Raw genomic sequence first — 25,094 nt, 5'->3', positions numbered from 1 at the left:
TGTGTCTCAATTTCTAGTTAGGTTCAAATAAAGCTATCCTCAAGAAATCACAAAAGATCAGTAATCGCTTGGGGGCATGAGGGAGAAAGTCACAATCTCCCCATCCCACATATACAAACCGCCCACACCCTGCCCACCGAGTCCCACATATACAAACTACCCACACCCTGCCCGAGTCCCACATATACAAACCGCCCACACCCTGCCCACCGAGTCCCACATATACAAACCGCCCACACCCTGCCCGAGTCCCACATATACAAACCGCCCACACCCTGCCCACCGAGTCCCACATATACAAACCGCCCACACCCTGCCCACCGAGTCCCACATATACAAACCGCCCACACCCTGCCCACCGAGTCCCACATATACAAACTACCCACACCCTGCCCGAGTCCCACATATACAAACCGCCCACACCCTGCCCACCGAGTCCCACATATACAAACCGCCCACACCCTGCCCACCGAGTCCCACATATACAAACCGCCCACACCCTGCCCACATATACAAACCGCCCACACCCTGCCCATATACAAACCACCCACACCCTGCCCACCGAGTCCCACATATACAAACTACCCACACCCTGCCCGAGTCCCACATATACAAACCGCCCACACCCTGCCCACCGAGTCCCACATATACAAACCGCCCACACCCTGCCCGAGTCCCACATATACAAACCGCCCACACCCTGCCCACCGAGTCCCACATATACAAACCGCCCACACCCTGCCCACCGAGTCCCACATATACAAACCGCCCACACCCTGCCCACCGAGTCCCACATATACAAACCGCCCACACCCTGCCCACCGAGTCCCACATATACAAACCGCCCACACCCTGCCCACCGAGTCCCACATATACAAACCACCCACACCCTGCCCACCGAGTCCCACATATACAAACCACCCACACCCTGCCCACCGAGTCCCACATATACAAACCGCCCACACCCTGCCCACCGAGTCCCACATATACAAACCGCCCACACCCTGCCCAGAGTCCCACATATACAAACCGCCCACACCCTGCCCACCGAGTCCCACATATACAAACTACCCACACCCTGCCCAGAGTCCCACATATACAAACCGCCCACACCCTGCCCACCGAGTCCCACATATACAAACCGCCCACACCCTGCCCACCGAGTCCCACATATACAAACCGCCCACACCCTGCCCACCGAGTCCCACATATACAAACCGCCCACACCCTGCCCACATATACAAACCGCCCACACCCTGCCCACATATACAAACCGCCCACACCCTGCCCACCGAGTCCCACATATACAAACCGCCCACACCCTGCCCAGAGTCCCACATATACAAACCGCCCACACCCTGCCCACCGAGTCCCACATATACAAACCGCCCACACCCTGCCAGAGTCCCACATATACAAACCGCCCACGCCCTGCCCAAGTCCCACATATACAAACCGCCCACACCCTGCCAGAGTCCCACATATACAAACCGCCCACACCCTGCCCACCGAGTCCCACATATACAAACTACCCACACCCTGCCCAGAGTCCCACATATACAAACCGCCCACACCCTGCCCGAGTCCCACATATACAAACTACCCACACCCTGCCCAGAGTCCCACATATACAAACTACCCACACCCTGCCCGAGTCCCACATATACAAACCGCCCACACCCTGCCCACCGAGTCCCACATATACAAACCGCCCACACCCTGCCCACCGAGTCCCACATATACAAACCGCCCACACCCTGCCCACCGAGTCCCACATATACAAACCACCCACAATAACGCTACATGTACAAATACCCACTGCACCCCTACATACAAACCAACAACCTGTCCACTGTACCCCTATATATACACACAACTACCTGCACCCTGCATTTACAAACTACCTACATCTTGCCCGTTGTACCTCTACATATACAAACTACCTGTACCCTACCAGTGCATCCCAGCACACACAACCTGCACTCTGCGTACTGCACCCACCCACAAATCCGACATGCTGCCCACACACAGAACTTGCATGCTGCCTGTACCCGCACCCTGCCCACTGCACCCATACATATATACACACCATCTGCACAAAACACACTACATGCACCCTGCCCACTGCACTCAAACACATACATTCACTTATCTGTAAGCAGTCCACTCAATTGGAACGATCTACATCATCTAAGAACATAGGAGCAGGCGTAGGCCATTCGGCCCCTCGAGCCTGCTCCGCCATTCAATAAGATCATGGCTGATCTTCAAACTCATCTTCACTTTCCTGTCCAATTCCCCAGAGTCCAAAAATCTATCGATCTCAGCCTTGAATATACTCAACGACTGAGCATTCACAGCCCTATGGGGTAGAGGATTCCAAAGATTCACAACCCTCTGAAGAAATTGGTCATCCCAGTCCTAAATGGCCGACCCCTTATCCTGAGACTATGCCCCCTAGTTCAAGATTCTCCAGCCAGGGGAAATGGCCTCTCAGCATCAAGCCCTCTAAGAATCTTGTATGTTTCAATGAGATCACCTCTCATTCTTCTAAACTCGAGAGTATAGGCCCATTCTACTCGATCTCTCCTCATAGGACAACCCTCTCATCCCAGATTGAGATGCCATGCAGAAACTGTAGATTCCTTTCTCCGCTCCCCCTGCCCAGATTTTCCTGAGGGAGTGGGAACCAGCAGAGAATAAAAGGTTTGTAGAAACATCATTTCCTCGGAGGAGGAGCAGGGACCATTACAGTTCACCACTCTGTGGTCACAATTCAGCTAAGTGTTGGATGGTTCCGACACCCATGACCAATCTAAGTAGCGTCATCGCAATGGGACAATTTGCTCTACTTATGGCATTCTTGATCCAAAATACACCTGCTGGCCTTGCATAGGTGCTGGAATAATAGCAAGGCCAGCCAGACACCCAACAATTTGTTGCCATTTGGACTCAGGGAACTTACAGCTGCAGCGTTCTGGAGGTTGCTAGCTTCATAGCCACAACCTCTCATACACAAGCTCTTGAAGACAGAATCTTCCCTAAAGTACAAGGGGGAAAAATTTGGTTGATTAGCGCCTCCAGTTAGCGCAAAACAACTAGCGCCCGGGCGTGGTGATGTTTGCGCCGCTCGCGAAATTGACCAGACATTTTGTGGTGGCGCTAAACACTACCGCCATGATCTCCTGCGCCCGCAGACCGTGATGTCAGTCGAGCGTGCAACGTCCCGGTAGCGCCCCAGACCGGATATTGAGTGGCGCCCCCTGCCTTTCCGCCTGCCGCTAGCAACGACAGGTAGAGGGGAACATTTTGCAGTCGGGAAGGGACTGGGGGAGCACTATTTAAAGGCAGCTGCTTCCTGCCTTTTTTTGTTGGCAACATTTTTGCAGCACGCATTCGGAGAGACACACACTTCTGGAGAGATTCAACGTTGTGTGAAGGAGTTTTGGGTCCTGAGCAGCACTTTGAAGGTTCATTTTGATTTGACCTTCCTTGCATCGATTTAGAAGAGACTATGGGGGCTGCACTCTGAGCTCTTTCCCTGGGCCTCTCCATTGTTCTTTCCAGCAGATTTGATGTACAGGTCTCTCCAGGCTGAGATTCAAGGCTGCAATGAGCAGGGTGTGGATGGAGAGCAAGATCGACCCTCCCTTTTAAGAACTGGCTGGCGCCCGTGTGTCTGTGTTCCATTGCTAACTGACATCACCCGAGTGTTGCCTGCACTCTATGGTAGCGCCTCGCTCCTCGGCGTTAGGTGTGTAGCGCCTGATTTAGCACTCAAATCACCTCCAGGGGCGATAGAGGCCAAGTTTGCAGTCGGAGGCAATAATTAGCGCCTTTGCGCCCGGCCGATAATTGCACCCCGAACGGGGCGATACCGAATTTCTCCCCCCAAGAGTGATACAAGTCAGCAGCAAGCTGGGCGTTGCCTCCTTGTGGTCAGTTGCAATATGGCCCTGATAAAGGCACGAGCAGACATCGCTATCCTGCTTCTCTCTCTGGCCTGTAGCGATCATTGAGGGTAAACCAAAAGCACAGCAAGCGTACCACTCACAGATCAATGGACTCGGAATTCTATGAATAACAAGCCAATTTCACGCACACGGTATACTCTTGTGCTTTATAACACTTTTTAATTCTACAAAAACTTGCACTGTGTCGCTCCTTAGAATGCTGGATTTCACGCAGTTGATTTTAATGAGAATGCCAAAATGAACCTTTATGCCAGATTAATTACCATGTTTTGCTCCAGTTTCAAAATAGTCTGAATAAACTGAAAGGAAAAACTTTTTGTACACTCAGTCCTTTTAAGTTACTTGCAGCTGTCACTTGTTGCTCAGTCACCCACACTGCCATTCACCCCAGAGAAGCAAAATGATCTGCTTGATCCAATAGTCAAAAAGGAACTGGAGCCGAGATTTTCCAGTCCTGTTGCAGTAGCAGGTAAGTGCTTGCAGTCGAGAGGGGAAATAAAAATCACATGGCGTGGACCTCCGTATCTTGCAAGACTTGCGTATTTAAATACAATTCCTGCCGATTGGATGCCATGCAGAGACTGTAGATTCCTGCAGGGGCAGGATATCTGGCACAGCAGCTGAGAAAGCGGCTGCTGTGGAGCCTTAAGAGGGGAACTGACCAGCATAAAACTGGGCCGGCAATTCTGCACCAAACCTGGAGGAGACATGTCTGAGGGCAGAGGGTGGGCTGCTTCCTTTGCAGAGGGGGATCTGGAGGAGCAGCAGCAAAAGAGGTTTGTCATCTCTGGATCCAAAGGGGGCCTTCCACAGAAGACTGCACATGACATGGGTGGGAGAAAATCATCCGTGCTGAGCCAGAAAGAGGGCAGGTGCAGACAAACATGGTGCTAGCAGGTGCTGGGCCATTGTATGGCCAGGCAAGAGGTGAAGAGCTACCCCCCATCCCAGAAGCCGCTCAGCGACGTCAGTCAGCCAGCCACCTCACTCCCCTCTCCCATTACGGTAGAAGCATTAGATGCAGGCAGCAGGAAGCACACATCACAAAGAGTCAGTCACAAAGCACTGGGGTAAAAAATCACCAACTTGCAATCAGGGTAACAAATGATTTGATCTGCGTGGTAGAAATGATCAAGTAGAGAATAACAGAAGGCCAGGTACTTGGGAACATGCATTCACCAATGCTTATGCTGGGGCAACCTTGACCTTTAGTTGAAATAGTTTTCTATTAGATACTGTTGGATGTGTCTTTTGGCTACATCTTCAATGCAGCAGACAACTCAAACCACAGGATCATCCTCCTCGAGGCCAGAATGGCTCTCCTCTTCTGGTTGCTGCATACTGACTCTTCTGCTGGCAATATTGCTTGGCATGCAGCACGCCACGGTCATTTTGGACACTTTCCCAGGGCTGTGCAACAGAAGACTCCCAATCCTGTCTATGCAGCAGAAACTTTGCTTCTGCAAGTCAACAGTATGCTTTGTTCCCTTGTGGAAACAAGTGTCTTGTTATATTTGATTTCTTCCACGCTTCGTGGCTTTCAGACTGGCTTCATGCGCCACAAAGATTTCCCTAGTTTCTCAGGATCCACCCATCTGACCTATATATTCAGTTAAATAATGGTAGCACTGTCAACTGGTGTAGGATAAATGCATTGCATTGGCTTTCAGGATACCTTGGATCTACTTGCAGGATATGGTGCGGATACATACAACCTGTATGTTGACTGAATGGAACCCCTTTCCTTTGATTATAACATTGGTGAAAGGAGCCCACATGGCCACGAGTTCCATCGTTGAGGACCTGCGTGATCCAAGAGCCCAGATACCCTGGAAAAAGTGCAGAGCCTTCTCCTGTTTCTGGCCGCTATCAGTTCGAAAAGTGATCAACTCTTTCGCCAAGACAAATGCATCAGTGGCCTGATGCATGTGGTGCACTGCGGACTGGCAGATGACACCGGAGGTAGCTTGAAAGGAGCCAGATTTAACAGCCACAGAAAGAGACATTCCCATTGCTCGAGGAACTTTGCAGGTCGGACTGCAGGAGATGGCAAAGTTCTGAGACCGCCTCCTTGTGGAAGATCAGGCGATATAGGAAGATCATCTTGCACATGCCCAAGTAACATCCCAAACCCGCGACCTCCACCACCTAAAAGGACAAGGGCAGTGGGTGCACTGGGAACACCATCACCTCAAAGTCCCCCTCCAAGTCACACACCATCCAGACTTGGGCATATATTCCCATTCCTTCATCGCCACTGGGTCAAAATCCTGGAACTCCCTACTGTAGAGCACTGTGGTGGTACCTTCACCACATGAACTGCAGTGGTTCAGGAAGGCAGCTCACCACCATCTTCTCAAGAGCAGCTAGGGATGGGCAATAAATGCCGGCCTTGCCAGCGACGCCCATATCCGGTGAATGAATTAAAGATGGCAGGGTCATCTTCTTGGCTAATGGCGAATCTGGGCAGACCATCTTGGATACAGGTGGAGCCGTCTCTGTGCGTCCTTCAGATCCTCCTGGGCAACAGAGGCAATCATTCCCAATTTTCAAGTAACGGAATGGAGTATAAAACTCCCCACCACAGTAACAAGGTAGATTTTAACAAAAAGTAAAATTATAGGACATGATTGACAAAAAACAGCAAAGGCAATCCAAAAAAAAAAATCAGGTACACCATTAACAAAGCTCACTGTGAAAGTCCAAGATGTCCAGAATACACCTGTTTTGAGCTGGCTCAGACAGATGATGTTATTTCTCTAGAGCAAACCATGCACAGCAAGGGGTTGGGAAGCCCCACCCTCATCGAAGTGTATTCAAATCTCGAATGAGCTCCAGTCGCTCCAAGGGCCTTGGGTGGCGCCAGCTTGGCTCCTCTGAAGAACCTGGCGCCGAGTAAGCACAAGACTTAGTGTCAGGAGTTTGAGCTGAGACGATTTTACATGCGTGACCGGTGCACACCATTGCAAAAAAATTAAGAGTTCACATTGGTACTGTGTACCTCACAGCAAACCGCAGTCAAATGAAACATTTATATTTGTTTACCAAGCTTATTCCGGATGCCACAGTTCTTGCTGGTACAGGAAGATTCCGAACATGAAGAGTCATTGCAACATGCAGCAAGTGACATTGTAATACATGTACTAAATAAGCTTATCTAAAATTTACATGCAATTTAGATTGGATTTCAGTCTAATAGGCCGCATTAGCTGGAAACACTTGAGCTGATGTGAAAAGAGTCAGCGAGCAGCTTGTGGGGCGATCTCACCAGTATGTGCCCGCTCCCTGTGACGTGAGCTCCATCCCATCTACTGAATTGTAGCTGTCATCGTCCATGATTTTAGATAATCCGAAGTCTGTGATTTTTATTTCTCCGCACGCTGTCCCATTCACCAGGAGAATGTTACCTGTGAAAGCGTAAAACCCATGACATTTATTCGAGAATTGCTGGCATTAAAACTAATGACTGCAGCATCAACAGCTGCCACCAACTCACACAACTGCAAAGTAGTTTTTAAATGAAAGAACATCCTTATTTATTGTATATGCAGTGCAACTGGATACAATACGGGCAGCATAATACAGAGGACCCAAGTTGGATCACTCACATCTGCACATCACACAAACCCATTCCTTTGAGACTTCAAAAGAACTTTAGACAAGACCAAAGGAAAGGTTTAAGATATACCGACTTTAAACTGACCTGAAAAATGGCAAATTAATTAAACTAAGGACAATCTTTGGCATCTTTTAAAAAAGTTTCTGCTTAATTTAGAGATGATCAGATTAGAAATGGGTTCATAGCTGTTCAAATTATCTGCCCATCAATAACACAGGGTTTTTACACTTGAAATATTTATGTACATTTGTCATATTCCCTGTTTGAAGCTGTACTACTTGAATATTCTAGAACGCTTTCCATAGAGCTCATTTTCATTCATATTATAGGACAGAAACCCTTGAATTTTAAAACAGCGGGGAAATTCATTATTCAAGAATTACCTTACAGGCAGACACTGCTATTTGCTTGGCTACAAATTCATGACTAGTCTCTATTCCCTATGGTACCAGAAGGTAGGTGAAGGGGATTGGGTGGCACAGTATGTTTCAACTTATTTATCAGATCTAGGTAACCCAGAGTAATGAAATAAATGCATGCTAAATGAGGTTAGTTTGGGTATACCCAATTCATTTAGCATGCTTGCCTCTCAGTGCTATGGGCTACATTTGAATCTAGCTTTTCTCGATAAAGGAGGGTATGTTCAAACACACAGCCATCCAATTTTCTGCACATCGATCCCAAATCACTCAGTACCTCCTGCGCAGAAATCACCAGCATAAAACTGCTCACAATTGCTCATTAGAAATGGCTCTCAGTAATCTGGCTTCTGTGAGAAATATACAGCACAGAAGGGGGCCATTCGGCCCATCATGCCTGTGCTTTGAAAGAGCTATCCAATTGGTAACTCCACCCTGCTCTTTCCCCATAGCCCTGCAAATATTATACTGGAATGGAACTGTTGCAGGTATGTAAAAAGGAAGAGAGTAATCGTAAGCATTGGTCCCTTAGAGGCTGAGACAGGAGAAAGGGGAATAAGGAAATGGTAGAGACTTTAAACAAATATTTTGTATCCGTCTTCACAGTAGAAGACACAAATAGCATACCAAAAATAGCAGAGAACCAAGGGTCTAATGAGAGTGAGGAACTTAAAGTAAAGTAGAGAAAAGGTACTAGAGAAACTAATGGGACTAAAAGCAGACAAATCCCCTGGACCTCATGGCCTACATCCTAGGATTCTAAAAGAGGTGGCTGCAGAGATAGTGGATGCATTGGTTGTGATCTTCCAAAATTCCCTAGATTCTGGAACAGTCCCAACAGATTGGAAGGTTGCAAATGTAACACCGCTATTGAAGTGGGGGGGGGGGGGGGGGAGGAGCGAGAAAGTAGGGAACTACAGGCCAGTTAGCCTGACATCAGTCATCGGGAAAATGCTGGAATCCATTATTAAGGAAGTGGTATCAGGGCACTTAGAAAAACATAATATGATTAGGCAGAGTCAACATGGTTTTATGAAAGGGAAATCATGTTTAACAAATTTATTTGAGTTTTTTGAGGATGTAACTAGCAGGATAGATAAAGGGAAACGAGTGGATGTAGTTTATTTGGATTTTCAAAAGGCATTCGATAAGGGGCCTCATAAAAGGTTGCTACGCAAGATAAGAGCTCATGGGGTTGGGGGTAATATAGTAGCATGGATAGAGGATCGGTTAACGGACAGAAAACAGAGTAGGGATAAACGGGTCATTTCAGGTTGGCAGGCTGTAACTAGTGCTGCAACGATCAGTGTTGGGGCCTCAGCTATTTACAATCAATATTAATAACTTAGATGAAGTTTGCTGATGATACAAAGCTAGGTGGGAAAGTAAGTTGTGAAGAGGACACAAAGAGCCTGCAAAGGGATATAGACAGATTAAGTGAATGGGCAGTAAGGTGGGGAAATGTGAGGTTATTCACTTTGGTAGGAAGAATAGAAAAACAGAATATTTTTTAAATGGTGAGTAACTATTAAATGTTGGTGGTGAGAGAGATTTAGGTGTCCTTGTACAGGAAACACAAAGCTAGCATGCAGGTACAGCAAGCAATTAGGAAGGTGAATGGCACGTTGGCCTTTATTGTAAGGGAACTGGAGTACAAGAGTAAGGAAGTCTTGCTACAATTGTACAGGGCTTTGGTGAGACCACACTAGAGTACTGTGCACAGTTTTAGTCTCCTTATCTGAGGAAGGATATACTTGCCTTAGAGGCAGTGCAATGAAGGTTCACTAGACTGATCCCTGGAATGAGAGGGCTGTCCTATGAGGAGAGATTGTGTAGAATGGGCCTATACTCGCTGGAGTTTAGAAGAATGAGAGGTGATCTCACTGAAACATACAAGATTCTGAGGGGAATTGACAGGGTAGATGCTGAGAGGTTGTTTCTCCTGGCTGGAGAATTTAGAACTAGGGGACATTGTCTCAGGATAAGGGATCGACCATTTAAGACAGAGATGAGGTGGAATTTCTTCACTCAGAGGGTTGTGAATCTTTGGAATTCTCTGCCCCAGAGGGCTGTGGATGCCGAATCGTTGAGTATATTAAAAGCCGAGATAGATAGATTTTTGGACTCTAGGGCCATTAAGGGATATGGAGATTAGGCGGGAAAGTGGAGCTGAGGTTGAAGATCAGCCATGATCCTATGGCCTACTCTTGCTCCTAATTCTTCTATTCTTATGGAAAGAGCTTCACTTTCCATCTAACCATTATACTCTATGTGAAATGGCACATTGACAGGTACAAACTGTGGATAAACATAGCACACTCTAGCATTTGACAAGTACAATTCTTCTTTTGAAACCCCTTCAATGCAGATACGAGTGGGGAGGGAGTGAAGGGAACAGAAACAGATGAATTATAGAAAACAATGTTCTTTGTAGAAATTATATTCTGTAATTTTTCAACATTGATTCCAATAAAGAATTTAACAAACGATTGTTGCATTGAGTGAACCAACTCTAATGTCAGGAACCTTTTACAGACATTATATAATCTTGTTTTAAAAAAATTGCTAAATAATCCCAATTAGGTCAATTTGTTCCCGGTTTATAAGCATTTATTAGACTAAACATAGTACACGTAGGCACTAACTGTTCTCAGTCACACTGCCCTTTGATGACTTAACAGGACAGACCTTCAGCAGAAATACACACCTGGCTTAAGGTCATAGTGGATGATGGGGGGCTTGATCTCATTCAGGTATTTCAGGGCGTTGACCACCTGCATGATGATGGAGCGTCCTTCCTTTTCAGACATTAACTTGTGCTGTTTCAGGTAGAAATCCAGGTCGTTGCCTTCACAGTACTCTAACACAGTACAAAACCTGAGCAACAAGAGCAGCACATTACTTCAGCACACATCTGCGTTTCTTTCTGCCCTGCATCCACTACAAAGAATTTGTTATAAGTATCTGTATTTTGACTTGGAATCAGCTGGGCCGTCACTTTATAGAGATGATGACAGAATGCGCTGTTTGACATGGACAGCCACTGTGGAATTTTCCACGGTCTTGTCACACATAGGAATCTGATCTTAAACAACAGGAAAGCACATCTAATTCATTGCACATTTTCCGTTCTGGCCAGTGAGGGATATATTACTATGACAAAGCCATAGACTGTGCCCCAACAAAACCCATCAAGAGTCTGGATGATGCTCGACTCAAAAATTTGAGCAAAACAGCACAACTCCTAAATTACTAGGTAGTCCTCCTCAACCAACTTTCGCTCTCTTCCCATATACTTTGTTCTTCAGCTGGGAGAGGGCAATGCGCTGCGGCTTGGTGAACTTCGGCATCTCTTCGAGGTTGGGGGGGGGGGGGGGGGGGGCGAAACTTTACAAACCAAATCCGGACTGGGAAGTTGTGACTCTCGAGGCAGGAAAAGCTACTGGGGAATTGTTTCAAACAAACGCCGCTGCCCAGATAATGGGTGGTATTAAGCGGAAACAAGTTCATTAAAAAAAAAATAGTTTTGCACTCAGCCTGCATGTAACCCGATGGTTTCATAAACCCTCATGTTCAGGGTACGCTCCTTGATATAACCACTGCGCTTTTAAAATGCAACTAACTGCACTTTTGCCAATCCCTTCAACCAAGGGACGTTTAGCCACAGATAGCTCAGATTACTACAGACAGAAATTTGGCAATCTGTACTTCAACAATTGACAGAATAAGTTCAACGATAAAGACCTAACAGCTGTTTAAACAACGGTGTCAGCACAATATCTTCCACGTGCTCTGTCTGGGGGGGGGGGGGTCACAGTATTTTCTTGCACAATACAAAGTACGTTAAACATTATGCAACTCTTGAAAACGAATGCAGAGTTAAATGGCAAAGCTGAGTGCATCCCATTGCTGTACTACTTCCTTACACTTCTGAACAAGGGCTGGAACACGAGCTCATTCTACTCCCATTTCCCCACGGGTAGCTTCCTTTATCGACCAGTTAAAGAGCCAGCAAGTTGACTTGTCTGATGTCAATGCCTAGCTAAGACTTAACCAAGTCCAAGAGGAAATGCACTTTACCCAAGTGTGCACCTAATCACCAGATAAACTTGTCTGATCCGCAAGGCAGCTAAAACCCCAGTAACTAGCTGGACTGGATGGGTCTTGCTGTTTATATTTAAAGGAGTAGAACTATCTTGGCGGGAGTACTTTTGTTCAAAATCTTTTTATAGGGGAAAAGTGGTACTTCCACTGTAAATTTCTTTGATGTCATTTGTATTTCCGACATAAGACACATTTGAGAAGCGTCTCCCCCTCTTGTAGCCTGTAGGGTCTGGTGACTCTGGGTAGTTCCCAGGCCTGAGTGAAGCCATTCCCGCTCAATGTTTACAATGGGAACACTCCCGGTAAATGATACCACCAGGGCAGCCCAGCAGGTAGTCTTGTTAAGGGCCTCGATGGCAATGATTACTTGATGTGTTTTTCGCAGAAATTTAAGGCACGACTTTTGCCTCTATAGAAGGGGGAATTCTGGGTGGGCGAGTCTGAACAAAAAGCACTGCTGTAACCCTTTAAATGTATAACTTGCCCAAAACAGAGCTCAGACTAAATCCATAGGTACACAAGGCAACATTAACCAACTGCAGCCAGCGAGATGCAACAACCTCAGGAAACTGCTGCTATACAACAACACACTGTCGTTTAAGAGAAAAAAAACTTACGAGTCTGTGTCTAATGAGAAATAGTCGTAGAGTCTGACTATCCTGGGGTGATCCAGCTCCTTGTGAATTCTATACTCTCTGCAGGCATGCCTGTAAACAAACCATCAACATCATGAGACAATGTGCACCCAGCCCAGGCTGATGTAAAAATGTTACCCGAACCAGGCAACGTGGCAAATTAACCTTTTCAAGATTGGACAGTAGCTTTTTTGGCATTGAGAACCAGGAAGCATGTTCTATGGTTCCATCCATCCTTTAAAACACTAGATTTGGCTGCACTTACAAACCCAAATGTAACAATTGAAAATATATACCAAGAAACCTAGAGGAGGGGATAGAATAATAATAAATAAATCAATAAATTGTATAAGTTTAACATTGTTCTGATTTCATGTACTGAAATGACTGGTGATGCTCAATATGTTTAGCTCTTAATGGTATAAACATCTTTCTGAAAAAAATATTAAAAGGAAATAATTAATTTTAATTTCTCATTAAACAAATAACTGCACAAGAACCCAACAAGGTTGGTTATCAGTCATGAGAAGACAAGATAAGAGACGAGATAAACCAAGTAAAGGAAGATCAAACAAGCATTTATACAGCACTTGCTCATCCTCCGGCCCCACAGCACTAAGCCTCGCCATTCTTGCTGCTTTTCACCAAACCCTTGCCAGAGTATCAACACCATCTGAAGATAAAGTGCTCCATCTCACATCATAGTCCCAATGTGGCCTTGGCACTGAACATTTGTATCAGACAGTCTTTAATCCTCTAGTCCTGTTATTTTTTTTTTTTTTTAAAAACATGTTGTCATGGTTTAATTTTCCCCATCACAAACTGCTTTTACGTTGATGGGAATGGCTAAACTCGAAGCTATGTTTCTCGGCATACCTTCCTGGGACCTGTAAACGCGCTGGTGCCAGTGACAGCAGTGTGCAGCGATGCCATGACACAATGGCACATCGTCATGCATTCAGCTATTCGCTCACAATGCAACATCATGTCTGTACTTGCCCGCACGCGCACTGTTCAAAGTGTCATGGCCAGTCTGCACCAGTGCGGAATAGTGAACCCCGCAGTGCAGAAAGGCTTGCGGGAAGGCCAGAGGCACTATCAGCACAGAAAGTTGGGAGAATGTGCAGATAGGCTGTGATCACATGGCTCAGGCTGCAATATAGAAAGCAGTTATACTGACACTGGTTTGTTATTGATTTCCATCAGAGCTTCATTTGACATTCCGCCCATTTTTTCTGCTTTCTGGCCATACACTACATTACAGCGCCCATATCCTGGATTCCCGTCTGAGCTATTTTATATTCATCATCATGTGGGGAGCGAGCAGGAAGAGGGGGGAACTGCTCTGTCCTAAATATATGTACAATCTGCAGCCATGTGCCCTAAAACACACTGCACTAATTTCTCAATAAAGGAAAGATGTTTACATCATTAAAGAGTTAAAAAAATAAGAATCATCACCAATCATTTCAGTACATGAAATCTGAACCGACACAATTTACAGTTTAGCTTTGGATAATTAGAGATTTTCATGTAGCTCATACCCCAACCAGAAACCCTGGATGAACGGAGAGGTCCGCTCACTGTTGAAAGCACGCGATGCAGCATTTAAATCTGGCGACGCGGCGGCTTACAGTGCAGCTAGGACCAACCTAAAAAAGGGTATCAGGACTGCCAAAAGGAAACAGACACTGCGGATAGAGGATCACTTCCGCAACAACTCGGACCCCCGGCGCATGTGGCAAGGCATCCAGTCCATCACTGACTGCAAGGGCAAAAACACCAGTCCCCCGGTTAGCGATGCCTCCCTTCCGGAGGAGCTTAACAACTTCTACGCCCGCTTCGACAGGGACAACAGGGAGCCGGCTACCAAAGCCTTGCCACCCCCGGAAGACCAGGTGCTCACTCTGTCGACCTCCGACATAAGGGGTGTTTCTACACGGAGTGAACACACGAAAGGCTGCTGGACCGGATAGCATCCCTGGACGGGTACTCAAGGAATGTGCTGATCAGCTGGCTGATGTCTTCACCGCCATCTTCAATCAGTCATTGGCCCAGGCAGTAGTCCCTACATGCTTCAAGACCGCTACCATTATTCCTGTGCCAAAACGGCTGTGACGTGCCTGAATGACTATCGACCTGTCGCACTCACACCCATCATAATGAAGTGTTGAGAGAGACTGGTCTTAGCCCACATCAAAGCCAGTGTTCCTGCCTCCCTTGACCAACACCAGTTTGCCTATCATGCAAACAGATCAACGGAGGATGCAATCACAACTGCTCTACACTCGGCACTGAATCACCTAGATGGTAAGGAGACCTACATCAGAATGCTGTTCATAGACCACAGCTCAGCATTCAACACTATCGTCCCCAACAAGCTGGCCACCAAACTCTTGGCCTGAACACTTCCCTCTGCAACTGGACCCTGGACTTCCTAACAAACAGACCCCAGTCTGTCAAATTAGGTAACCACACCTCCACCTCCCCCCCCCCCCCCCCCCCCCCGACCCTGAACACGGGGGCCCCACAAGGATGTGTGCTGAGCCCCCTCCTCTACTCCCTCTTCACCCACGACTGTGTGGCTGTTAATGGTTCCAACACCATCATCAAGTTTGTGGATGACACCACGGTAGTAGGCCAGATCACCAACAACGATGAGTTAGCCTACAGGGAGGAGGTCCAGCATCTCGTGAAGTGGTGCGCCGATAACAACCTGGCCCTTAACACCAAGAAAACAAAAGAAATCATTGTGGACTTCAGGAAGTCCAAAGGCGGAAGTCACACCCCCATCCACATCAATGGGGCTGTGGTGGAAAGGGTGGACAGCTTTAAGTTCCTCGGAGTCCACATCACGGAAGACCTCTCCTGGTCCCTCAACACCTCCTCTCTGGTGAAGAAGGCCCAGCAGCGCCTATATTTCCTAAGGAGGCTGAAGGGATGTAACCTGTCACCCCTGATCCTCTCTAACTTTTACCGCTGCACAATAGAGAGCATCCTGACAAACTGTATGACAGTATGGTATGGCAGCTGTAGCTACTATGACCGGAAAGCCCTGCAGCGGGTAGTCAAAACTGCCCAACGCATTACCGGCACCCGGCTACCGACCATAGAGCGCATATACCAAAAACGCTGTCTACGGAGGTCACGGTCCATCATCAAAGACCCTACCCACCCCAGCCACAGTCTGTTCGCCCTCCTGCCATCTGGGAGACGCTACAGATGCATTCGCACCCGTACGACCAGATTTAGGAACAGCTTCTTTCCCAGGGCTGTCATCCTACTGAACTCCACAAAAACGCTAAAGCCTGCACATCTGCCAATGCACTTTATTATGGTTATATTTATGTTAATATACTACAAGCCAAATGTATGTTGAATGTTTAAATGTCTTAATCCAAATGTACTCTCTCGGGAGCCGCAAGCCTACATTTCGTTGTACTGCACTTCACAGAATCACAGAAACCCCACAGTGCAGATAGAGGCCATTTCGGCCCATCGAGCCTGCACCGACACATATCCCACCCGATCCCCGTAACCCCAACACCAACACATATCCCACCCTATCCCCGTAACCCCACGTATTTAATCCCCCTAACACTAAGGGTCAATTTATCATAGCCAATCAACCTAATTTGCACTTGTGCACTAACAATGACAATAAAAGTTGATTTGATTTGATTTGATTTGGTATTTTGTGCTAAAACCCGTTTATACAATAGCATTTTAATTTCCTTATTCAATTTTACATATAGCAAGTCGCAAGGTAAAGAAAGAACTTGCATTGATAATAGCTCTATAGTGCGTCCTTAGAACATCCCAAGGGGCCTTACAACCAATAAATTACTTTTGGAAGTGTGGTCACATGGGTAAATGCAGCAGGCAGCAAGTGAACGAATGACAAACAGTAAGTGAACGAATGACCAGGTAATTTGGGGTGTGGTTTGAGGGAGCAATGTTGACCAGGACGCCCCGCTTTTTATATTGTTATAAACAGCATTGTGAATTATTTCCTTTGTGCACCTGAGCAGAAGGGTGGGGCTTGGTTTAATGTCTCATTTGAGAAAACAGCACCTCTGTCAAAGCAGCAGCTTCTGAACATCGCACTAAAGTGTTGGCCAAGGTTAAGGCCGCATGCTTCCGCCGAGCGACCGTGACTGCTCCGGAAACCCTGTGCATGCGCGTAAATAGGGGCTCTTCCACAATTCTGGAGTCGGAGCAGGAATGGCTCAGAGGAAATTCCTGGTCTACGGATCTGGCATCTTCTGAAAAGGAAGATTGAAGCGTGCAACATTTCCTACTTTTCATTTTTTTTTTTGGTTACCACCCTTCTGTTGAAAACACTACTAGACAGATGGTGAACCGATGAAAAGTATCTGAGCAACACAAAACTGACTGCAAGGACATCTCAAGTGTGAAGTCCTGCATAACTTTATCTGAACCCAAACAGTTCATAATTTACACTCCAGAGGGGAGATTTCTCCCCAGAGTCTGTGCCCAGGCCAACTGTGTAAATACCAGAAAAATCGGGCGGGTTTCTTCACAGATGTGCCCTCCAACACGCCAGATTTTCCGATATTTGCTCCACCCGGGCGATCCAATGGACCTGGGTGTAGACCCAGGAAAATCTCCCCTATGATGCCTTAGGAAATCGGTCAGAAAAGTCAGCACATGTAAATGTATAAAGACAAAACTCACTCAAGCAATGGAAAGTGCATCACGTTCACAACAGAGACACTCATCGGAAGATAAATTACATGGACAAGAGTTGGCTTCTATAAGCACTCTAGATTGAAAGCAGCTGTGGGATTGAGGTCTCGCGCAATATAGAGAGGCAATGAATGCACACGGTGCACCTTTCTGACCTGGTTTGAGGAGGAGGATTGTGCAAGATGCCCCACATCAATGCCAGAAAACACAGTTAGAGACTTCCATGCAAATATGTGCACACACATAGATTACTGCTCAAACAGCCTGCAGTCAGGACAGCTCTCAAAGAGGCCAGACTTTCTCTGAAGGAAATGGGATAGGTGCGAGGGGAGGAAATTGCTACCAATAATGTGCACCGTCCAGGAAATTGAGAATACCTCAGCTTTCAGGGGATGACCATTAGGAATTTTTATGGGTATGACGATCCTATTAACATTCATAGGATAAAGGCACTGTCGTGAATCAAGACCCCTTGTGTAATATAACAGGTGGGGGGTCTATTATAATAATAGCCACAGAAAACAATCACTGTTACGTAAAACTTCTAACGTGGTTACAGGTGGGTGTGCTGGAATGACCTGTCCCGCGCCAGGATGGAAACTCAAGAATGTGTGGGGTCACAACACAAATGGTTATAGAATCTTGGAATTTTACAGTATAGGAGACCATTCAGCCCATCGCACCTGGGCCATCTCTTTAGAAGAGCTAGCTACTTAGTCCCACTGCCTTGCTCTTTCCCCATACCCTTTGAATGTTTCCTTTTTTGAATATTTATCCACCTCCCTTTTAAAAGCCAGCATAGATTCTGCTTCCACCCGTCCCTGGTAGGGCATTCCATGCTCTACCAATCCTCTGCCTAAAAAAAATTAGACTAGCCTGAAGCAATGTTCCCTCTAATTTTTTTTTCCCCATGCGCAGTCCCATTAAATGTGCTGCCCGCATGCTCGGTATCTCTTCCAGCGGCAGGAACTGGTGAGCGGCCTGCGCGGGTCCTGCGATTGGCGTGTGGCCACTCACCTTAGGGGGCACGTTGGCCAGAAGTACACATCCCTCCAACTATGACAAGGAACTGAAGAACAGGGGTGTACCTCTCAGAAACTTTACCATCCTCAAGTCACTTTTTTGCTTCACTAAGGGAAAATGAAGCAGTTAACATCCTTTGGGAAATAGATGGTGCATTTTGTTTTAACCCAGAAACTTAACCCAAGTAATTGGATTATTCTCTAATCAATAGGGCTGTGATGCAATAAAACATTTTCATTAGGAACTTTCACTCACTCACAGCTTGCTTGGACATGAAATCATTAATAAAACATCCACTAGTAACAGCACAAGGATCATCATCCACAAGGCTGAGACTGCCAAGGCACATAGCACCTTCACATAGTCATGGCTGTACACCTAGACTTGGCACTCTGAATGGCCATTTCTCAATTAGAGTCAGGGACAGTACGTAATGTAGTTTCAGTTAATACTGCATATAGTTATCATTAGAATAAGGTCAATTATTTTAATCTAGAAGGCCAACCACACACACTGAACAGACTGGATAAACTGAGTTTGAGAAATATGGCAATGGTTCTTGTTCACTCTACATTAATGCAATTTGGTATTAGCAAATGATAGCTAGCAAGAGTAAAAAAAAAATCAAATCTGAAAAATTACTAATTTATGTAACTGCACAGCAGGTCAGTCAGTATCTGAAAGAGAAAAGGACAGGCTAATAGTTCAGGGTGAGGCTCCTTTGTCAGAACAGTTTAAGGGTCCCACCAATGTTCCCTCTAATTTTTTTTTGGCTGCGTGGCCCCTTTAACAGGCTGCACGACCCATTCCAATTTCCACGCACGCGCGGTTTTTCCATTCAAAGGCCTGCGCGGGAACCTCCAGACCGCTACGCAGCCACGCAGCTTAACGGGAACATTGGGTCGCACCCAAGACATTAATCCATCATTTCTCTTTCACATGCTGATTGGCCGGCTGTGTCTTTTCAGTTTTGTTTTCATTTCCCGATAGATACAAATTCTACCTAGCCCCAGTCTGCCCCTCATACAGTAAATACTGGTATAATCACTCGCTATAAGCAAGTCTGGTTTATAAAGCCCGACTTTCCACACATCAGGATTCACTGCCACTTTTCTTAAAGAACGTTAATGATAGAAATTTGTGCAAATTTAATTTGCAAAGGAAATACATATGAAGTTCTTTTTCCAGGCAGAGCTCCAGTACATTCTTACAATGCTTAAAGTGCCTCCTACTTTAGCTCTCAGCCATCAGAGTATTTTGTAGTTGTAAATAATTGTAAAACCAACAAAGGGACAGCAAGCCTACATAAATAAAAATTAAAATACTTTCGAAAACCCACAGTGCAGAATATATTGCTTAAGCAACAACTAAGAAAGTACACTTGAAGAATGATTCCATCCTTTAGAAGTTGCCAGCTCATAAAACAAAATGGCTTTGAATTTAATAGCCTGAACCCAGGGGAATACAGCTACAGAGCAGAAAAATAAAAGGCTGCAATATAAATCACAATTTAAACAGACGCAGGCCAAGACTATGATTGAATTTCTTACGATGTATTCCATATGCTCGCGTACTCTTACAAGCCACCAGTTGATTAGCAATTCAGCTTCTGTCTCGCCCAAGTATATATACTAATGCATATAGAATTTTGATCGGCCAAATTATTTCCAGTCAGCATACTGATCGTGTGTATAAGGGCCACACTTGGACAGGTGCAAAAAACAAACAAGCATGTAAGCGGGAAGAGAGGAAAGTGAGTCACATCACCGAGCAATTCCATGGAGTCAGCGCCAATGCCAGCCTTTTTAGTTGTAGGTGACTCAGTATTGTAACTGGTTGTAAAGCACCTTGGAACAGCCTGAGGCAGCAATAAGGCACTGTATAATCCAAGTAACTGTTTTTCTTTACTGAAGGGCTGTCATGTAATGAACTCCAATGCTTTTTAAACCAATGATAGCTTTTACTGGCATCTGGAGCCAAAATAGAGTTGACTCTGTAGAGAGCCTTACTGGCATTAGTTACACAGCAAGTGAAAGAACTCCCATCAAAACTGTAGGATCTTTCATTTTGAATGGGACAATGTGCCCTGTAATTGTTTACCCACTGACATGAATCAGTCATTCATGAAAGAAAGACTTATGAAATAATACTGAGCGGCCTACGGGTGGCGCTGTCCAGGGAGAGTATAAATACTCGGGCACGGGCCCAGCTTGCGCAGGACATTCTTAACAGGAACTAGTGAAGGACACAACTAGACCTCCATGTTGTAAAACAGTAGGTTAAAGCTTTGTTTAACGCTTAGACCAAGTGCCTAGTAGTTTTCTTACGTCACCCACTTCTTCCGTTGCTCAGTGAGAGCACTCGCGCATCGGAGTCAAAAGTTGTGGGTTCAAGTCCCACTCCACAAACTTGAACACATAATCTAGGATGATACTCCAGTGCATTACTGAGGGGGCGCTGCACTGTCAGATGAGTCTTTCGGATGAGACACTAAACCGAGGTCACGTCTGCTCTCTCAGGTGGATGTAAAAGATCCCATGGCACCATTTCGAAAAAGAGCAGGGGAGTTCACCCCAGTGTCCTGACCAATATCCCTCACCCAACATCACCAAAACAGATGATCTAGTCATTATCACACTGCTCTTTGAGGGACCGCACGGTGCGCAAACTGGCTGCCAGGTTTCCTACATTACAACAATGACTACACTTCAAAAAAAGTACTTGATTGGCTGTAAAGGGCTTGGAGACATCCCCGGGTTGTGAAAGGCGCTTTATCAATGCAAGTTATTTCTTTTTATGGGGAACTGCCAGCACGGCAGATTCAAAATCAAGGGCTCCTCGTGGAGGAAACTGGGGACAGACCCAGATCCCATCACTCCACATTGGGAGCATCACCAAGCAAGGCCATCAAGCAAGCTCCAAGATTGTGGCCCTTGGCAAAGTGTTAGTGAAAAACACTGCTGTAAGTGTTTGTTCCAGTAAGTACGGAGACTATGAGAATTCTGATGCACACTTGGGCAGTACTCTTTGTACTTACTTGTGGTAATTCTCTTTCTTTTCCTCCCGCCAGGTTTTATTTAACTGGTGAATTTTTACCGCTACGTATCTCTGTTCTTGTAAATCGAATGCCTATTAAAAAGATTCAAAACATGGAGACATTTCATTTTTAAACTGGACAAACCCTCTGAACAAATGACACCACCAGTAAACAACAGCAATCTGTACACTATAGAAGAGCCAATTTAACATTTTGACTCTAACCAATGCATGTTCTTGTGCAATGACTACTCGCTGGGACTAACTTCTTGGTGAACATAAGGCAGAACTTTGATTCAGTTGAACCATTTCATCCTCCCAGAATACCAACCCTACCAAATTCTCTTTACAGCATTCAATAGTTTTTTTAAATAAGCTTAGTGTCTTGGTTTCAACCGTCCTTCCTGGCAACCCGTTCCAGCTGTGGAGAACCCGGTGTAAAGATATACATCCTGGCGTCTATCTCTACACAACCCTGACCTGTGCCCCCTCCCCATTGTCCTGATGCATCTGGAAGTGTCTTTAACTTCTCTATCTGTTAAGTATCTTACAAATCACTGCAAGGGCCCCTTGGAGAAAGCCCAGTCCACAGCACAACCCCAAGTATATGACATGCGAGTGTGGTCATGCTGTATGTGGATGTGCTTGTGGGAGCTTTGAGTGGGGGTATGTGGCAATCTAGTGGGTGCTCGGATATGCACCAACTTTGCTACACGGAGTGCGATGCCTTTCTATGAACAAAGTGTTAAATTGATTCCTAACTCCTATTACTTGCTGCTACTTTCCTCAAATTTTTTTGAAACAGATCCTTAAAGGAAAATGACAGTGATATTATGGCAAACATTAACTTCTTTTAATGTTCACCAATAAAAATAAAGCCCAAAATTAAAAATCCTGCGCATAGCAATGCACATTTGAAAAGTATTGCTTGCATTCAGTCTTTTTGTGACAACACAGCAGTTCATTTTCCAGGTGCCCTGATCCATCCCTCAGCAGACTGGCCCACAGGTGGGTCACTTTTGCTCTCAATTGGCCCCCCGGGAGGTGCAGAAAAACACCCGTTCAATAACCCCTCTTATCTAATGGGGAGCTGTTGGCATAAATCTACGTGTTAGCATTTCTTGTCACATTGACCAAGATAAAGTGGCAGACTGCACACTCAAATTTGGAAAACAAATTCCATCGATTTCTGTAGTCTCAGCTCCTTGGATTTGAAGCTAAATCACTGTTATAGGAACAGGAGTAGGCCATTCAGCCCCTCAAGCCTGTTCCCATTGCAGATCGTGCCCCTATTCGTGTAATAAACCACTCAGCATGCCATGTAACGATGAAACTGTAAAAAATTAACAGCACACCGCCGTGCAGGGCATGCTTTGTCCACACTTAATTGTGGCAAAATGGTTCAATCAGGAAGGATGCCGATGAGAGCAGGGTTCAAATGTGGCTCCGAATGAAGGGATGGAAGTTTCCTCTCTGCTGGCTATCAGGCTCTTGTGTGAAATGAGTTTGGCTAGTCTCAAACCAGTCTGTGGTGGAGATGAGCCTACACCAGAAAACTGCCTCTATTTTGGGATACTCAAAAGGACACAGCACATGTTGTGTACTGTCTGAAATGGAAAGTGTTTCATTCTCTACCACCATCCCACACTTTGATAAGTGCAAGATTCATAAGGTTCAGAAAAACTTCAGATGAGATTGCATATTTTCCTCATACTTTTCTGCTGTTTATTGGAAGAACATACCTTGTACACTTCACTGAAACCTCCTCTTCCCAACAGATGCAGTAGCAAATACCTGTCATTTAACATCGGATGGTCTTTAAATCTGAAACAAGAGTATTTTAGGACATTTCAACACCAGAGTCAAAATCCTACATCTCAGACCTTTGTACAACCAGATGGGTCAGTGGAATAAACATCGCCTGTACTGCGCACTTCACACAACTCTTTCAAAACAAGTCTAAATTACATCAGTGCTCCAACACACAGCACCGGCCCCTATATCCAGCGGCAGGGAGGGGCTAGTGGTGTGCTGCTGGCCACGATCGTTCATCATTCAATTCCCTATCCCAACCAATGTAGCCACGAAGGCGCTCAGTGAAGGCCAGGTAATTCCCCGGGGTAGAGCTAAAAGATCAGTCACCTTGGATGGCTCTCACGTGCACACATTGTTACAAAGTGGTATTGCAGAGAGCTGGAAACCAAGCAGCCGGCCTGATGTCACGGCTGGGGATGGTGTGGGACACAACGAGACCCAAGAAATTAACAGAAAAAGATGGCTCACTCTCACTAAAAATACGATTTTCAGAAACCAGCCAATCGAGTCAGATTACTACAATACAATAGCAAAATACTGCAGATGCTGGAAATCTGAAACAACAACAGAAAATGCTGGAAACACTCAGGTCAGGCAGCATCCGTGGAGAGAGAAACAGAGTCATTGGGCTGGATTTTGCTACGGGGGCGGGTTGGAGGTGGGAAACCCACATTCGGGCTTGTTGTCCCGCCTCCATGGAGATGTGGCCAACCCACTGGATTTTCCTCTGATTGACCTTGTTGAGCCCGCCCTGTGGGCTCAGCAGGCCAATTAAGGGCCACCCGGCAACAGGCGACGTCAGAGATTGACATTTCATCTGTCAAAAGCTTTTGGCAGATGAAATATCAGTGTTTAACAGCTGTTTGAAGCTGTCAAGCACTGAAAAACTGCTAATTCAGCCTCAGTCCTTTCTCAGGATAACTTTAAAATCATTTTGCTGCAGAAACCAAGAAGATGATTTTTTTTTTTTTTTAAATCGGAGCTTCTGTGGTTCTTGCAGCCGACTCCCGACACCGGAATGCAGGACTCCTGTAAAGGTAAGTAAAAGTAAGTTAAACTTATTTAAACACTTGCAAAACACTTACCTTTGCACTCCTGTACCCCTCGCTCACCTGAGCACTGGGCATCTCGACCCCTCCAAGACCTCAGACCCACATCCCGCCTTGAAAACTTTTCGTGGTTTGGAGCTGTCGGGAAGCCCACAAACCAGCAATAAAAATCGCGAATAGGCAAAAAAACTACCTGTTAACAGGCAGTTTAATTGCCTTTAATCCCTTCCCGCCTCTGGGAGTCGGGTTCCAGCACTTGTCGGCAACCCGACTCCTATGAAATTGACATGGAGGCGGGTTGGGGTCGGGACCCCCGGAGCTCCGATTTTTATCGCCCGCACGCCTCCAACCCGACTCCAGGGGCTTAGGAAAATCCAGCCCAATGTTTCAGGTCGAAGACCCTTCGTCAGCTGCGGCCTGACCTGCTGAGGGTCGAGTCAGATTACTGTCTGACAGGCACATCTTGTATTTAAACAACACAAGAACTCCACCTACAGGATTTCGATAGTGTTGGCTCGTGCGCTGGCTCCATGGATTTGAAACGTCAGTGTTGTAGATGATCACACTACATGACCCTACTCTTGTAATAATAGCACCTAGAAGGACAACAGCAGCAGGTGCATGGGAACGCCAGCACCTCCAAATTCCTCTTCAAGTCACACACTGTCCCGAGTTGGCCATATATCGCTGTTCCTTTGTTATCGCTGGGT

General features: G+C 46.0%; 1 protein-coding gene across 2 annotated transcripts in view; it reads right to left on the bottom strand.

Moving 5' to 3' along the window:
* tlk2 (tousled-like kinase 2) overlaps nucleotides 1–25,094 on the bottom strand; it is a 153,116-nt gene that overhangs the window by 16,125 nt on the left and 111,897 nt on the right. For both annotated transcript variants that reach the window (XM_085966614.1, XM_085966615.1), the window contains exons 14-18: nucleotides 23,263–23,344; nucleotides 21,522–21,613; nucleotides 12,734–12,823; nucleotides 10,720–10,889; nucleotides 7,243–7,381 (exon numbers count right to left, since the gene is read on the bottom strand). In XM_085966614.1, the coding sequence (XP_085822740.1) occupies nucleotides 7,243–7,381; nucleotides 10,720–10,889; nucleotides 12,734–12,823; nucleotides 21,522–21,613; nucleotides 23,263–23,344 (573 nt within the window). The remainder of the gene's footprint in view (nucleotides 1–7,242; nucleotides 7,382–10,719; nucleotides 10,890–12,733; nucleotides 12,824–21,521; nucleotides 21,614–23,262; nucleotides 23,345–25,094) is intronic.

This window comes from Somniosus microcephalus, chromosome 24, assembly GCF_052327205.1.
Source record: "Somniosus microcephalus isolate GS21.2 chromosome 24, FLI_Smic_1.0, whole genome shotgun sequence".
In the NCBI taxonomy this organism is placed as follows: Eukaryota; Metazoa; Chordata; class Chondrichthyes; order Squaliformes; family Somniosidae; genus Somniosus; species Somniosus microcephalus.
The sequence above is the reverse complement of the archived record's forward strand: the minus strand, read 5'-3'. Positions and strand labels throughout refer to the sequence as shown.